The following is a 16,196-nucleotide window of genomic DNA, read 5'->3' on the forward strand; positions in this document are numbered from 1 at the left end:
ACCTCCTCCATGGGGCGCTGGGGGAGAAGGAGGCGGCCGCGCCGGCCGGGCCCGGGATAAGGCCGGCAGCGGGGGTGAGTGGTGGGAGGGGGTGTTGCCATGGCGACTAGAGAAAGGAGCGTTGGAGGCCTTTCGTCAGCCGGCCGCCGCCGAGGCGACCCCGGGAGCATGAAGCGGACGGCCAGGCGAGCGGCCGACCCCGAAAGCGGAGGCAAGCGACGGGAGCTGCCCGGGCCGGATTGGGCCTCGTTGCTGCCGGAGGTTGTGCTCCGCGTCTTCCAGCACCTGCCGTTGCTGGACCGCGCGCGCGCCTCGCAGGTCTGCCGCGGCTGGCAACTTGCCTTCCACCTGCCGGAGCTGTGGCACCGCTTCGAGTTCGAGCTGGGCCAGCCCGGCGCCACGGCCACCACCCACCCGGAGCTCATCAAGCAGATCCTCAAGCGCCACGCCGGACACCTGCAGTACGTCAGCTTCAAGGTGAGACCCAGGCGGGTGGGCCGACCCCGGCCCTGCGCGGCCAGCTGTCCGAGGGCCCCAAAGGCGGGAGGGGGAGGCCTTCTCTAGTCAGAAGAAGGACGAGGGGTGGGTGACCTGTTAGCACAGGGGTCGGCAACCTCGGCTCTTTTATGACTCGTGGACTTCAACTCCCAGAATTCCTGAGCCAGCATAGCTGGCTCAGGAATTCTGGGAGTTGAAGTCCACGAGTCATAAAAGAGCCGAGGTTGCCGACCCCTGTGTTAGCAGTACTCCAGGGGCTGCCCCAAAGAGGAGGGAGTCAAGCTGTTCTCCAAAGCGCCTGAAGGCAGGACAAGAAGCAGCGGGTGGAAAGTAAACAAAGAGAGAAGCAACCTGGAACTAAGGAGGAATTTCCTGACAGTGAGAACAATTAAACCAGTGGAACAACCTGCCTCCAGAAACTCTGAATGCTCCATCACTGGAGGCTTTTAAAGAGACTGGACAGCTACTTGTCTGAAATGGTGTTAGGGCAGGGGTAGGCAACCTCGGCTCTTTTATGACTCATGGACTTCAACTCCCAGAATTCCTGAGCCAGATTGCCTACCCCTGATGTAGGGTCTCCTGCATGAGCAGGGGGTTGGACTAGAAGACCTTCAGGGTCCCTTTCAGCTCTATTCTGATGGGTTGATCTATTCAGCTGTATTCTGATGGGAAGAGAATATTGTCAAAAGGACAGTAGCATTTTGTCTTCTGGTGACAGTCTAGCAGGGATCGGACTAGAAGACCTTCAGGGTCCCTTTCAGCTCTCTTCTGATGGGTTGATCTAACCCTTCCTACTCTCTCTTCTCCTTGTACCACATACCCACTTCTTAGCTACTCCATCTCCACCTCATTTGGCTTACATTTGGGTTTTCTTTTTAACGTGGCTGACTCCTAGAAACTGGACAGCCACTTGTCTGAAATGGTATAGGGTCTCCTGCTTGAGCAAGGGGTTGGACTAGGGCAGGGGTAGGCAACCTTGGCTCTTTTACGACTCGTGGACTTCAACTCCCAGAATTCCTGAGCCAGCTAAGGTTGCCTACCCCTGGACTAGGGAGACCTCCAAGGTCCCTTCCAGCTGTGTTATTCTGAAGTAGCCTGCTCTAATCTGTAGGGATGATGTCCTCTTGAAGGCATATCATTTCTGCACTCCCATTTGTGCCATTCAGAGGGTTTCCACATTTCCCCACTGAGCTCTGTAGATGAATTGTTTTCTTCTCTGAATCTCAGAGCCGCTCTGATTGAATTGCCTTGCCACTGAATTGAACAACGCATCTTCCAAATCCAGTTGAACCAGAATCTGGGATGATTTGCAAATATCGGCATCTGATTGATATTAAGCCGGCCTTCCGACAAATGGAGAGCAGAAAACATCAGCGGATGGAAAAGGGGTTTTGCTCGCTGGAGGCAATATATAGTTCCTGCTGAGCAGGAGTCCCTAAGGGAAGGAAACTACTTCTCGGTCATTGTGTGCTCTCATTGAAAATAGGAGAGCACTCTGAGGTTTCTGCCCTGGGATGTGCCAGCACTGAATACCAGCCACAAACAGGCCTCTCTTTCTCAGTTAGAGTTGGGAGCCTGGTGTTGTGATTCAGGGTCAGCCTGTGGGTTCGGCAGTTGGGTCGGACGACTCAGAGGAGGAGGAGGGGGGTGTTGAAGAGCTTGCTGAGGGGGTTGGAGAGCTTGCTGATGAGAGCCCTCAGCCAGGCCCCTCCCACCTGGTCACGACACAGACCCAGCTGTGTGAGCCTGACAGCGTGGATGAAGATGACCCACAGCTGGCCCTGTTCAAGGACGCCCGACGCAGGAGGCAGTCAATCAGGAGTAAACAGAGGAAGGCAATAGGGCACCTCGGAAGGAGGCAGAGAGAAGCCACGCCCTGAACTGTATAAAAGGGGAATGCGTGGGAGGGCTGGTTTGCTGAAGGCAACCGCTTGAATAGCTCCTGTTTCATGGTTTGTGTCTTGTTTTGCTCTGTTTTATGTTAATAAATTTGGCAGGCTTAGTTCCAGCCTCTTGCCGTTTGTAAAGGGGTTGTCCCTGCCTTTTCTGCAGGGCCGGTAGCAGGCTGGTACAGAACACCTGGCTGGCTTTTCCCCAACTGCCTTCAGCCCTTCTTAAGTCTTGCAGCGGATGAGAGCTTAGGTAGAGAGAAAGGATTGAAAGAGAATTGCAGGAACTGGACCAAGGGGGTTAGAAGGCAGGAGAAAGAAATAGCAGAATGGAGAGACGTGGAAGAAATTCCTGGTGGACAATGAGCAGATGAATTCAGTCCTGGTGGATTAAATGTAAAAACTTGATCACGGAACTGAAGAAGAGATAGGCCCTCGCTGGGTATTTATCGTCAAATAAAAACAGGAGATAACCTGTTTTGGGGGATGACGCTGGCCACAGTCCTGAAACTTCAAATTCTTGGGCAGTTGAAGACAGACTGAAATAAACATGGATTTATAGCAGGTAAAATAGGTGCTTCTGAGGTGCTTTGAAGAATAGAATTAGTGATTTGTGACGGAATAAGAATGGTAGTTTCTGAGGAGGAATTAACAGATTGAACAAAATCTATAAAATAACATGCAGGCAAAAGAGAGAACAGAGGGAACTTCCAAGCAAGCCAGCTACTCAAGAGAGCAGCAAGAGGCAAAATATGGGGAGGGTGTTCCAAAGAGTGTACTTGAGGAGAGAAGAAACAGTGGCACATGCAACAAGATTAACCAGGATTAAAGGCTTTGCCTGGGTAACTACTCATTCCCATGAAGCTAAATAGTCCGTGGTGATGTAGGCATCTGTCAGTAAGATTATTATTTTCACAGTCTATTGAGATACATGAAAGGCTTAACGAGGCCGTGACTTGTTAGCTAAAAGCAAAAGTTCACCTGAGATTTAGCAAGGTTCAAACCTGGACTTGCAATATTTCAATTTTCAGGAAAGTAGATTTGAAAGTTTGGGTTTAGATTCCAGCTTCTGCCAATCGGGAATGACAGCTGTAGTGTGTTTGGACGACATAGAAAATCTCAGGCCTCCAACTAAATGAAAAAGAGCCCCTAGGTTGGGAGACTATGCCTTTGCTAAACCTTTCCACAGCAGAGCATGGCATGCCAACGTTGTCTTTTCCTAGAAAACCTGGTCTAATCGGCCCCTTTTGTTGAAGATGTCATTCTCTTCCTTGGTAGTTAAGGGAGCAGACACAGAAAAATGGCAGCAAGCAAGACAGAGCCATTTCTATGATTAATACAAGCAATGATAATACCCACAACAGTTGAATGTTTCATTAGTCCCACCCATTCACTGATCATGGGAGTCCTTAAGGGCCTTAGAACCTGACACAAAAATGTCATTCCTCCTCTCTCCCAAAAAAACATCTTTTCCAGAAGATGGATGCTTTCTTCTTGTGTTTCTTTTCTGGTTGGGGCAGGATAGTTGGTTGTACCAAATTCAGTAATTACATGAGGAGTTCATTCCAGTTAAAGTACATTTATGCCAGATGGCATGCGGAGAAACCAGCTGTGAAATTTCTGAGGACAGCCTCAGCAAAGGCCTAGGAATACATCTTCTAACACCTTTTAATAGCAGAAGATTTTTGCAAGATGGCTGGTAGTCAGAACACTTGATTTAATAAGCCAGGCAGCTGTTAAAGCTCATAAGCCAGAAAGAGGCAGGCTCTAAGCCAGCATACCAGAGTAGAATTAGACACCTTGGGCCCTAAAGAGGTTGGAGAAAAGTGAGAAAAATGCTAAATAGAACTGTGAAGGGCCTTATGGATATCCAGTCTGTGCCATACGTTTTCTAGGAAGGTTTTGGGCAGAAAAAGGAAGGAAGGATTTGCATTCCACATGAAAAGGTATGTTTAGTTTGTAAATGAGATCTAATGACAGACCATGGTCAACTTGTTAAGTAGCTTCTAGCTGAGAAGACAGGTTGATGCCACCACAAAAACTTCCTGGTGGTGACGTTGAGATGATTAAATATGAAGGTTTCGATGGAGGCATCTCAGGATTTTGAGAACCAGTTGTAGACTCCAGGTAGGAAACCAGTGAATAGCAGCATTATTTGACAGGATTCCCCCTCAGAGACATCTGTGAAGATGAAATATTTCCCCCCCCCCCCTCTAATCAGGTCTGAGAATATGGCTTCAAGACATGTTAGGCCTCTAATCCATCCTCTTTATTTTTATGCTCTGTTGTTTCATCAACCGATATGTAGATTACTTCCTGGACAAAGGAATGTTGAAATGGCAATCTTGATAGTCAAGCGATACGTAAATCTCCTGTTTGGAAGCTAGCTGGATCCAAGCATGGGAGTGAAAGTGTGGCAACAGGTTTGGAATGATTGGTAGGAAGGTTGCTTTTTGGATAACTCTGGAATTTCCAGATGTAGTAAGAAATCAAGATCTGGTTGCATTTTGACTTAATTCCTCAAATTTTCTGATATCCTGATAAAGGTAAAGGTTCCCCCGCACATGCGTGCTAGTCGTTTCTGACTCTAGGGGCCAGTGCTCATCTCCATTTCAAAGCCGAAGAGCCAGCGCTTGTCTGAGGACGTCTCCGTGGTCAGGTGGCCGGCATGACTAGACGCCAAAGGCGCACGGAACGCTGTTACCTTCCCACCGTAGCGGTCCCTATTTTTCTACTTGCATTTTTACATGCTTTCGAACTGCTAGGTTGGCAGAAGCTGGGACGAGTAACAGGCGCTCACTCTGTTACGCGGCACTTGGGATTCGACCCGCCAAACTGCCGACCTTCTGATCGACAAGCTCAGCGTCCTAACCCACTGAGCCGCCGCGTCCCTGATACCCTGATATACGGGTAAATTTCTAGCTAAAGGAATGCCCTATTAGAGTTTTCAAGTCTAGCAAATGGCAAGTTGCTGCTTTTGAGTCTTTTCTTCCTGTAGCCACACAACTTGGACTGGGTGAGATTCCAGAAGGCAAGAGCTGCTGAGATGGTCGGATCTGCTTTCCCACCTGCTTTGATTTTGGAGTAGACAATCTGCAGTTGCTTTATGCTTTAAATAATCACCTGCTGATATGAAAGAAGCGCTACAGGGATTAATGTGTAAACTTGATGGTTAATGCCCATTGAGGTGAGCGCTGGCTGGAAGGAAGGGAACAGATTTTCTTCCTAGGCAATAGGCTGCTGAGTGAAAACCGTTGGTGACCCAGTCTGATGGATAACAATCGATCAGGTCATGCAAAACACATACAAGCTTTTAAAAATGTCTGAAGTTTCTGGGTGAGGAAAAACCCTGAAGCCCCAAAGGATCTTGCAGAGCCAACAACAACAACAAAAAAAAGCACTACAGATGTTCAATCTTTCTCTGCATGAAGGCCTAGAAAATAGCTGAAAAGAATCAAAAAAAGAAAATAAGATAAAAGAGATGGGATGTGTGTTCTCTGCTTCCCTAGCAACAGGGAGATTTCCCCATTTTTGCATCAAGTGAATGAATGCCCGTTGGCCTTATCTGTTTTCTGTTCTTCAACAAGTCTGCCCTTTTTTTTTGGGGGGGGGAAGATAACTTTCTTTCACATTGAGGTTCAAATCCAGATTGCCAACAGGGAATTAAAGTTGTTCACTGTTTCAGCTTTGAGGGGGGAAAAGTCCACAAATCGTAGCTCGCCAGTATGGTAACAGTGAATAACCGAAGAAGGAAAGGCAGAGGAAAGATGAAAGGCACAATCTTGATTAATGATTTATGACAGCCTATGAACCAAGTTACTGTTTTGTTTCCCACAGAGCTAGTTGTTGTCCTGTACAGCAAGTAACATTTTGACCTAAAAGCATTGATAGCCAGCTCCACATTTAGTTCTTAAAAGCTCAGTATGTGAGTTCTATTATTCATGCATTATTCCGAAATATTCACCATGCACATGGGTACAGACATACACCACAACAATTCATAGAGGACTCGGCATACGTAGGACAGAGATCAAAATACAGCACAAGGGAGAACACCTGCTTGGAGTGAGTTACTGCCTGGAAGGATCCCTGTGAGGATGGTGCTGTTTGTTTGTTTGCTTGTTATAAGCAGGAAGATTCTGCTCCTGGTGATAAATAATGCAACCTCCTTTGTCTGAATGTTTCACATTCAGCACGACCTAAAATAGGGTGTTCTCATTCAGTGCCTCATAGCAGGAACAACATCAGCATTTATTCCTTTTAGTTTATTTTTGGCGTTCAAATGCGTTTTCAGTCAACAGCAAAGTATATACCGTGTTTCCCCAAAAGTAAGGCCTACACCAACAATAAGCCCTAGCTTGAATTTTTGGGGTGGGCCTAATATAACCCCTATCCCAAAAATAAGCCCTAGTTTTGGGGCAAGGCACGTACCTAAAAATCAAGCTAGGCCAGGGGTGGGAGGGTGTGGAGCTGCCCCACCCCACACCCACTTACCATGCAGCCAGGCCTCTCCTTGGTGGCCCACTTCTTCTTCTGAGGCCTCTTCTGCAGCCAGGCCTGCATTTCTCAGTCACAGGGCTTTCCGGAAGGTCCCTGCCACCGAGAACCAAGCTATGGATTCAGTCCATAGCTCGGTTCTGCAAGACTTCAGCAGCCGAACACCAGGCTATGGATTGAATCCATAGCTCAGTACTCGGCTGCTTAGGCCTGACTGCAGAATGCAGGCCCGAATGCAGCTGCAGAACCTCAGCCCCAGAAGAAGTGGACTGGCTATGCGGGGCTGTCGGTGATGGAGGTGGGGTAAGGCCTACCCTGAAAATAAGACCTGGTGCCGGTTTTGGAGGAAAAAAAAGACCCAGTCTTATTTTCAGGGAAACATGGTAGTATTTGAAGTGACTGTCCATTAAATGTTTGGTTTCTTTTTCAGGTGGATAGCAGCAAGGAATCAGCTGAGGCTGCTTGCGATATTTTATCCCAGCTTGTGAATTGTTCTTTAAAGACACTTGGACTGATTTCCACGGCACGACCAAGTTTTATGGATTTACCAAAGGTACTGAGCAGACTTCTAATTTGGTCTGGCTGGTTACCAGCAAATCTGAAACAAATGGTGGACATGTTGTCGTGATCGGGCTTTCTCTTCCAGGCACACAGAGTAAGGAGGAGAGCCGTGTTAGTTCATGCTGGCAAAAAAAACAAAAAAATCAGAAAATGTCTGGTAGCCCCTTTTCCACCTAACGCACATCCTTCGGTTGTATCAAATGTCAGTGCTATCAGCCCCAGCAGCAACTCTGAGTCTGCCACTCCTAGCAAATCTCCAAAGAGAAACCATTCAGATCTTGCCGGAACAAAACTGAGAATGCAACAAATCTATTTGTCGTGAAGATTGGACTGATGACCTGCCCTTTTTAAAAAAATAAAAAAATAAACGCTCAAGGCAGTTTATAAGGAAAAAAGACAGGAAGGCAGAAATAACAAAATCAATACAATTAAAATTGAAACCCCCCCCCCCCAAATAAAACCAGCCGCTAAAGTAGCGAACAGTGAAGGCTTGTGAAAGGATGTATGTTTCTACTCTCTCCTGAGCACGTTGAGAGGACGAGCCAGACGTGTGATTTGTGATCTGGAAGCCATGCAGGAAAAAGCTGTTTTCCATTTTCCTGGGAGTTGAGCGCTGGGCTGCAGAGGCAACTTCAGAAGGGTGTTTCCTGCCAAACAGGGTTATCCTGTGTGGGATCCTGGCGGGAGGGGCAGTCTCACTCCATGCCAGTGAGGGCCTTTTCAGGTCAATACCAAAACCCAGTTGTGTTCAGTAGATTTTTTTTTTTAGATCTTTCTGCATGGCTCACGGTCACAACAGCCCAACGTTTCTGTTTGTGAAGTGAGACACACCTTAAGTGAATTTTGCCCCGGTTCTGCAACCTTCCTGGCCGCAGCTGTTGAGTGAATTACTGCAACAGTTAAATTAATCCGTTGCCACTGTTAAGTGAATCTGGCTCTCCCCCCCCCCCCCGTTGATTTTGCGAGTCAGAAGTTCACAAAAGGGAGTTCACCTGACACGCAGGAATGGTTGCAGTGTCCTGTCCAGTGTCAGGATGCTGCAACTGTCATTAATACTGGCCGGTGCTGACAAGGAGAGCGGATACTTAATGTTACATGTATTGACAGCAGCGAGAATTGTGCATGCCCAATATTGGAAAAATGAAAAGTTACCGACTGAAGACGTATTCATTAAGAAAACATTGGCTTGTGCGGGAATGGATAGATTAACTTTAGAGATTAAAGAGGAAGGAACATTTAGGTTACTATAGAACTTGGAATAAATTTTATCAATGGCTAGATAAGCGAGTTAGAGAGAAAGGAATGTGATATGCAATTTTGAATTTGAGTAAGAATGATATTACACATTGAAAATTTAGTATTGTTTTTGATAATTTATTATACCTATCAGTGTTATTGTTAGCTTTATTATCTTTATGTACATTTACCCAGACATCATGCTGTTTGCCAAATTTTGAATGTTACTGGGGGGAAACCCAACCCTCACCCCCAACCCTTCCTCTACCCTAACCCAACCCCCCATTTCCCTACCAACCTTTTTAACCCTATAAAAACTAATAAATTTTTTTTTCAAAAAAAAAACAAAAACTGGCCGGTTACCAAGCATCTGAATTTTGATCACGAGTATGGGGATGCTGCAAAGGTTGTAACTGTGAAAAAGGGTCGTAAGTCACTTTTTCCCAGTGTCTTTGCAACTTTGAGTGGTCACTAAACAAACCGCTGTAAGTCGAGCACTGCCAGACGGTAGCCAAGCTGGCCCATTTTTCTGACCCTTTTCGAGTAAAGAGCCGTGCAAGAGGGAAGAGAGGGTGTAACTGAGGCCTGCAAGACTGTTGCTCAGGAAGGGCCACGTGGGCAATAGGGGTGCCAGTCCTCACCGCTGCTGCCGCCCAGTGACGCTGTGCCAAGCTGCGGACTGTGTTCTTTCTGGGCAGGACGGTCCCATCCAGGGAAGCTTCCCTTCCCTGCCAGAGTTCCACCTCTCTCGTCTGCCGCCCCGCCCTTTGGTTAGTCTGGATTTAATTCCAGTGGATCCTCCCTCGTCCAGCTCATTATTAAAATAATCAGGCAGAGCTCCCTTGGAACTGGAAGGTGGGAAGTCCTCCCCCTCCCAAGCTCCGGATGGTTTCACGTGGGTGTCAGCCAGCAGAAGAGGCCAGCAGCCAAAGCCTTAGATATAGAACGGCGGTTTCACGGCACGCCCTGAGAGGAAGGCCTGGGTGCTGCTGCTGCCCTGGCCTCTTCTTTTCATCAAGACCCTCCCCTCTTGGAAGGTACCAAGACCGCCCACCTGCATGTGTCTCCTGGGATGGGCGACCAGGAGGGTCTCATTTATTCCGCCCCAGGATGATTTCCCCACTTCAGACGGTACTGGATTAGAGTTCTTAGTAGCCAAGGTGGAGGTTTGCTCTGGATCCCCATGGCAGCCCCATTCTGGACAGGGCCATCGGTTGGAAGTCCGGCTCAAAAGGTTGAGACCCAGAGTCTCTCATGTGACAAGATGAGGGTCTGTAGGTTTAATCCATTGCAACGAACAAAGGCTTGGAAGAGAAATCGGAGCCCCCACCCCCACCACCACCAGGGAGGTGACAGGAAAAAGACATTCTCTTTTGCTGTTAACCGCATCCCGTTTGCCTTAACTGCCCTGGGAATTCTCCATTTCTTAAAAACTTTTTTCTTAACGAGTTTGTTCCTTGGCTCCTTTTTTTTTTTTTTGGATGAACGCAGAATAAATTGAAAGCTTAAAGCTCTCTGCCCGCGCTCAGATTCAAGTTAATCTGGGAAGAGGTATTATTGTTCAATAAAATGGGTTTTTAAATTTGATAATCTAAAAAGTTACCAGAGCATTTCCTAACCGTGTTGTTATTGAAGTGTCCTGAAAAATATTCCTAAACAGAACTGGATTTTTAATTAAAAAAAATTATTAATTTTTGTATTTCATGCTTTATTAATCTAAAAAAAATATTTTTTTTAGATTAATAAAAGCATGAAATACAAAAATATAAAGAAAGGTGAAGGTAAATTAGGGGAGGAAAAGGGGAAGAGAGAAAAGTTAGGGAAAAGAAGAAGAAAAAGCATTGACTTTCAACCCCTTATGGTGCAGTAGAATAGGATAATAACATGAAACCTCAACTATTTACTTGTATATAATAGTATGTACTAGCCATTTCTATAACACCATACCTACCTAATCAGCAAAACCCCGATTATTTTTTTTTAAAATTCGCAGTATATTATTTCTGAGAAGCTGAAAAATATAGTGGTACTTTGGTTTCTTTGGAGTTTGCTGCTGTTCTCTGTCGATAAACTGCATTTTAGAATGTGATTAAGTTTCACATCTCGATTTCAATATTTTCTCCTTTTTACAGTCACACTTTATTTCAGCCCTAACTGTGGTGTTTGTAAACTCCAAATCCCTTTCTTCACTCAAGATAGATGATACGCCAGTAGATGATCCATCTCTCAAGGTGTTGGTGGCTAACAACAGTGATACCCTAAAACTCTTAAAAATGAGCAGCTGTCCTCATGTCTCTCCGGCAGGTAAGTTTGCTTTTGGAATATTTTTTTTGCCCAATGAATATTTTGAATTGGCATTTATACCGAACTTATATCCACAATTTCCAAAAATTCAGAATGAATTTGTTGTTCTTGTTGTGTTGTTGCTGCTGCTGGAAAAATAGGAGGAGGAAGGAGTGTCAGATATGTTTTATCACCTCGAGTTATTTATTTAAAAATAGTAATAAAAGCAAGCTATAAATAAATAAATGAAGCACCTCAGCAGCAGTTCTTTTGAAATCGGATAAAACAGTCAAATCTCTATTGCATTCCTGCTTTCTTCACCAATTGTCAAAAGGCAACTCTTGTGCGGTTTATTTCATCATACCTCCCGGGCCTCTCCTGCTTTAGTCATTTCCACAGCACGTGATTCCTGCCACCGGCAAAACATTTTCCTGAACGTGCTGCATTTTTTAAAAAATGACTTAATAGCTTTTGGCAAAGGAGGAATAGTTTATTTGATTATTCCAGAAAAGTAGGTGGAGGATCCTTAATTATGGGTAGTCCTTGACTTATGACAATTCAGCCCAAAATTTCCAGAGTTAAACAAGACAGTTGCCAAGTGAGTTCTGCCCCATTTTACGACCTTTCTCGCCACAGTTGTTAAGTGTGTCACTGCAGTGATTAAGTTAGCAACAGGGTTGTTAAGTAAATCTGGACCTCCCCCTATTGATTTTCTTTGTCAGGCTGCAAAAGGACACGATGGGATCCTGGGACAGTGCAGCCGTCATAAATACATGCCAGTTGCCAAGCGACCAAATTTTGATCACGTGACCACAGGGATGCTGCAACGGTCATAAGTGTAAAAAGTAGTCATAAATCACTTTTTTCAGTGCCGCTGTAACTTCAAAAGGTCACTAAACAAATGGTTGTAAGTCGAGGACCACCGGTAATGAATCTTAGGAAAGTATATTCAACAGGAAGAAATTTTACTGCATTATTAAAATCGAGATCTATTAGCAGGTTTAATTACCAGGCTAAAATTCCAGGTCAACTTTGTTATCCACCAGTCCTCAGCACGATTCTTATTTCCAAACTACTCAAGTTGTTAGTTTTTGCATGTAATGTAGTGTATGTGTTTCTATTCTGTGACGGGCTGAAGGTGAATTCGTATTGTATTTTCTTTGCTTTTCCAGGAATCCTTTGTGTAGCTGACCAGTGCCACGGTTTGCGAGAGCTGGCCTTGAATTACCACTTGTTAAGTGATGAGCTGCTCCTTGCTCTGTCTTCTGAAAAACATGTCAAGTTGGAACATTTGCGCATCGACGTTGTCAGCGAGAATCCAGGACAGACGCACTTCCACACTCTGGAGAAAAGCAGTTGGGACGCTTTCATCAGACATTCCCCTAAAGTGAATTTGGTCATGTACTTTTTCGTGTATGAAGAAGAATTCGACCCATTCTTCCGATACGAAACGCCGGTCACCCACCTTTATTTTGGGAGATTGGTCAGCAAAGAGGTCCTTGGGCGGGTTGGCATGACGTGTCCTCGCCTGGTTGAACTGGTAGTGTGTGCCAATGGACTACAGCCACTGGACGAAGAGCTGATCTGCATTGCCGAGCGCTGCCAGAACCTGTCGGCCATTGGCCTCGGAGAATGTGAGGTCTCCTGCAGTGCCTTTGTCGAGTTTGTGAAAATGTGTGGCGGCCGCTTGTCTCAGCTGTCTATAATGGAAGAGGTTTTGATCCCCGACCAGAAGTACAGCTTGGAGCAGATTCATTGGGAGGTGTCCAAGCACCTCGGGAGAGTTTGGTTTCCAGACATGATGCCCACATGGTAGAGCTATTGGGGGCAAACCCTTAGCTTGGGCCAGCCGTGTGGCAACTTCATCATAATCAGGAGCTTCGTGATCCTAGGATCTCTCAAGCACCGTAGAAAATTAGTCTACTCGTTAAATCTACTGGTTTCTAAAGCCCAAGTTGAAAAAGTGACAAGGGAGGAACGAAACGCCTGTTCACGTGACTTTTTGTATTGTTTGCTTTTTCCCCCCAACAAGACGGATGCTAACGTGGATAGGCATTGACATAACGTTTAGGTATTCATTTACATATTTACATATTCAGAGGCTACAGTTCCAAATCTTGTTCCGATAAATTACAGTATCTTAGCCTGGCTCTTGGAAATAGTACTGCAATTGACTTAACATTTGTACGGAGCATATGTATCACTTAGTGACATAGTCCAGGAAGGTGCAGACATCAGCCCAGATTGTATAGCAATGAATTGCTTCGATTTGTAATTCCAGATCCCAAACCGTAACTGTGGGTTGTTGGTGTTTCTGTAACATTATAAATATAGAGCCATGGGACACAGTAGTTGGGTATATTTGTATGTGGAAAATATAAGTATTTGCTTCTTATTAAAAACTCTCCAGAAAATCTAGTGGTATGGAAATTATTAGCAGTGTGTTTCCCCAATTTCTTTTTTTTTCCCCTCTGCAGTTTTTTAGAATGAAAATGTAATAATTGTAAGGTAATAACATGAATAATAAACCCGTTTTAAGGTATTGCTAAAGCCCAATAAGCGAAAATATTAATAGGAGCCATACTCTGTATTGTGGGCTTTTTAAAAATTGTGTGCTAATTATTTTGAAGCATTGACTTTTTAAAATGTGCCAGACAAGTTTTCTAAGAATGGAAGCCATTGGTGAAGGTCTTGTAGAGTAAATCCTAACTTCCAGAGGTTGAATGGAAACTAAAATATGAGAAGTTGCTAGAGATCAGCTTGGGGCCTCAGTGTCTGTAATAGCCCTGTTTTAGTGTAAAATGTGACGGCAGAACACATTCAAAATGGGCTGATTTCAACCTCTGTCTCTTCTGCCAGTCAAGCTAAGGTCAATTTGGAAGGCGTTGCAAAAAACGAGAAAGAATGGCTTTTCAGGTGCAATGTCATCCATATCCCTTAAATCCCATTTCAAAACCCTGACAATGTTACAGGCCAGCTTTTTAACTCTTCACCAACATGAATTTATTTGTTAAAAAAATTACAAGTTAGATGCTCCTTCCCACCACACCCTTCATTTGTGGGCCTACATGTAAAAGATATTCCATAGCAGTCAACCTTCATGATGAACTATATAGAAAGAGAAGCAACAGGATGAGCGAGCGAACGGGTTTAGCAGGTTTCATCCTTCTGTATTAAAATTTGTTAAAATAGTTAGGGTTCAAAGAGAGCAGGATGACTTGCTTCTCCAGAAATACTCTGGGGCCAATGAATACTTTTGGCTCCTGTTTCTGTTCAGCCATTCAGATAGAATTAATTCTAGAGTTCAAACTTATATTACATATTGGGAAAAAAGACTAGCTTTCCCAATTATGAATTTTTGTATTTTAATCCTCTGATCATTAGAAAACCAACCGCTGTTGTTTTGTGAAATGTAGAGACACTTAATTGCAAATGTCTAATTCTAACATGACTGAGTACATAACGTGTAAGCACAATTCTGTCAGGGTATGTGAATGACGTCCATTTATTTTATTTATTTTATTTTAATTCCATTTATATCCCGCCCTTCTCCGAAGACTCAGGGCGGCTTACAAACTTAGCAGTAGCCTTCATTCTATGTATATGCCTGCTTATTAGGGCTTTCCCCCCCCCCCAAGCGGCATTATTACAAAGTCAGCTTAATTGCCCCCAACAATCTGGGTCCTCATTTTACCTACCTCGGAAGGATGGAAGGCTGAGTCAACCTTGAGCCTGGTGGGACTCGAACCTGCACTAATTGCAGGCAGCTGGTGTTACTTAAGGAGGCATTAGCCCACTGCTCCACCAAGGCTCTTTAGGAGCTAGATTTAATATAGCGTTCCATGTCTTTGTGAACTGACAGTGTACTTAGTTCGAGTTGGTTGATTGTTTTTAAAGAAGACAAAAATAAGTTTACTCTTTTCCCAAACTTGACATGATTCTTCTTTTTGCTTGTCTGTGTGTGCACATTTTGACAGCTCGAAGGAAGATGAAAAAAACCATTGGGGGAAGGCTTGTACTGTGAATTGCATCAGCTCCAAAAGATTTTCTGGGAAGTAAATATCTTTCACCACTGTTTGCATTGATGCAGAATTTATTGGCAAATGCCATTGCTAAAAAGTTTGTTTCCTATCTAAGAAGAGAAAGATGGGGGGACATGATAGCAAGGTTCCAATATCTCAGGGGTTGCCACAAAGAAAGCACCTGAAGGCAGGACAAGAAGCAATGGGTGGGAACTAATCAAGGGGAGAAGCAACCTAGAACTAAGGAGAAATTTCCTGACAGAACAATTAATCCATGGAATGACTTGCCTCCAGAAGTTGTAAATGCTCCAACACTGAAAATTTTTAAGAAGAGATTGGACAGCCATTTGTCTGAAATTGTATAGGGTTTCCTGCCTGAGCAGGGGTTGGACTAGATGACCTCCAAGGTCCCTTCCAACATTATTATTATTATTCATTAGACATGAACTTCAGTCAACTGAACATTAAAATTGACTGGCGCTGATGGTTGAAACGGGTTGCTGCCAGCATCCCAGGTATCAACCAGGTACCTCCTTAAAATATAAGATGTTCCGGGTAGAGCAGTTTTTTGTAGCATTCCTGGAGTTATTGCAGGAAGCTGCAGTTTCTTGAAATATTTTGCAAAGTTTTTGGACATAGTTCCCAGTGCCCCGATGACAATGGCTATCACTGTTACAGGTTTCATCCATAATCGCACAATTTCGATGGCCAGATCGCGATATTTTGTAATTTTTTCCCCCGACTGGCATCTCCTGGTACAGCGATATCAATCAGCTGTACGCTTCGGTTCTCTACAACTGCTATATCTGGCGTGTTTTGTTCCAAATGGCGATGTCTGTATTCGAAAGTCCCACAAGATCTTTACCCTCTCATTCTCAACTACTTTTTCCACCCTATGTTCTCATGACTTTTCGGACACAGGCAAGTCGTATTTTTTACACAGTGCCCAGTGGATTAATTTAGCAACTCGGTCATGTTTAGCTTTGTAATCAGTTTGCGTGATTTTGCTGCACTCACAGATGTGAAAGTTTCAACTTTATCATTGCAAAGTCGGCAATTTGGATTGTCAGTGGATTTTTGTATCTTTGCTTTCATGGCATTACTTTGTAGTGCTTGCTCTTAAGCAGCCAGTATTAAGCCTTCCGTTTCTTTCTTGATGGTTCCCATCTTAAGCCATGCCCATGTCAAGTTATCACATCATCATTATCAT

The 16,196-nt window shown here is 44.6% G+C and overlaps 1 protein-coding gene across 2 annotated transcripts; it reads left to right on the plus strand.

Moving 5' to 3' along the window:
• The first annotated feature begins 72 nt into the window (after positions 1-72).
• On the plus strand, positions 73-13,399 carry FBXL3 (F-box and leucine rich repeat protein 3). Of its 2 annotated transcripts, none has more exons than XM_081327075.1 (4): positions 73-477; positions 7,315-7,437; positions 10,814-10,985; positions 12,137-13,399. In XM_081327075.1, the coding sequence occupies exons 1-4, from the start codon at positions 100-102 to the stop codon at positions 12,778-12,780; spliced, it is 1,317 nt and encodes a 438-aa protein (XP_081183201.1). In that variant the 5' UTR covers positions 73-99; the 3' UTR covers positions 12,781-13,399. The 2 variants fall into 2 exon arrangements, with proteins under 2 accessions (XP_081183201.1, XP_081183202.1); XM_081327076.1 differs by having other exon boundaries at positions 10,877-10,985.
• The last annotated feature ends 2,797 nt before the right edge of the window (positions 13,400-16,196 follow it).

Source organism: Vipera berus, assembly GCF_964194415.1.
Source record: "Vipera berus genome assembly, chromosome: 4".
NCBI classification, from domain to species: domain Eukaryota; kingdom Metazoa; phylum Chordata; class Lepidosauria; order Squamata; family Viperidae; genus Vipera; species Vipera berus.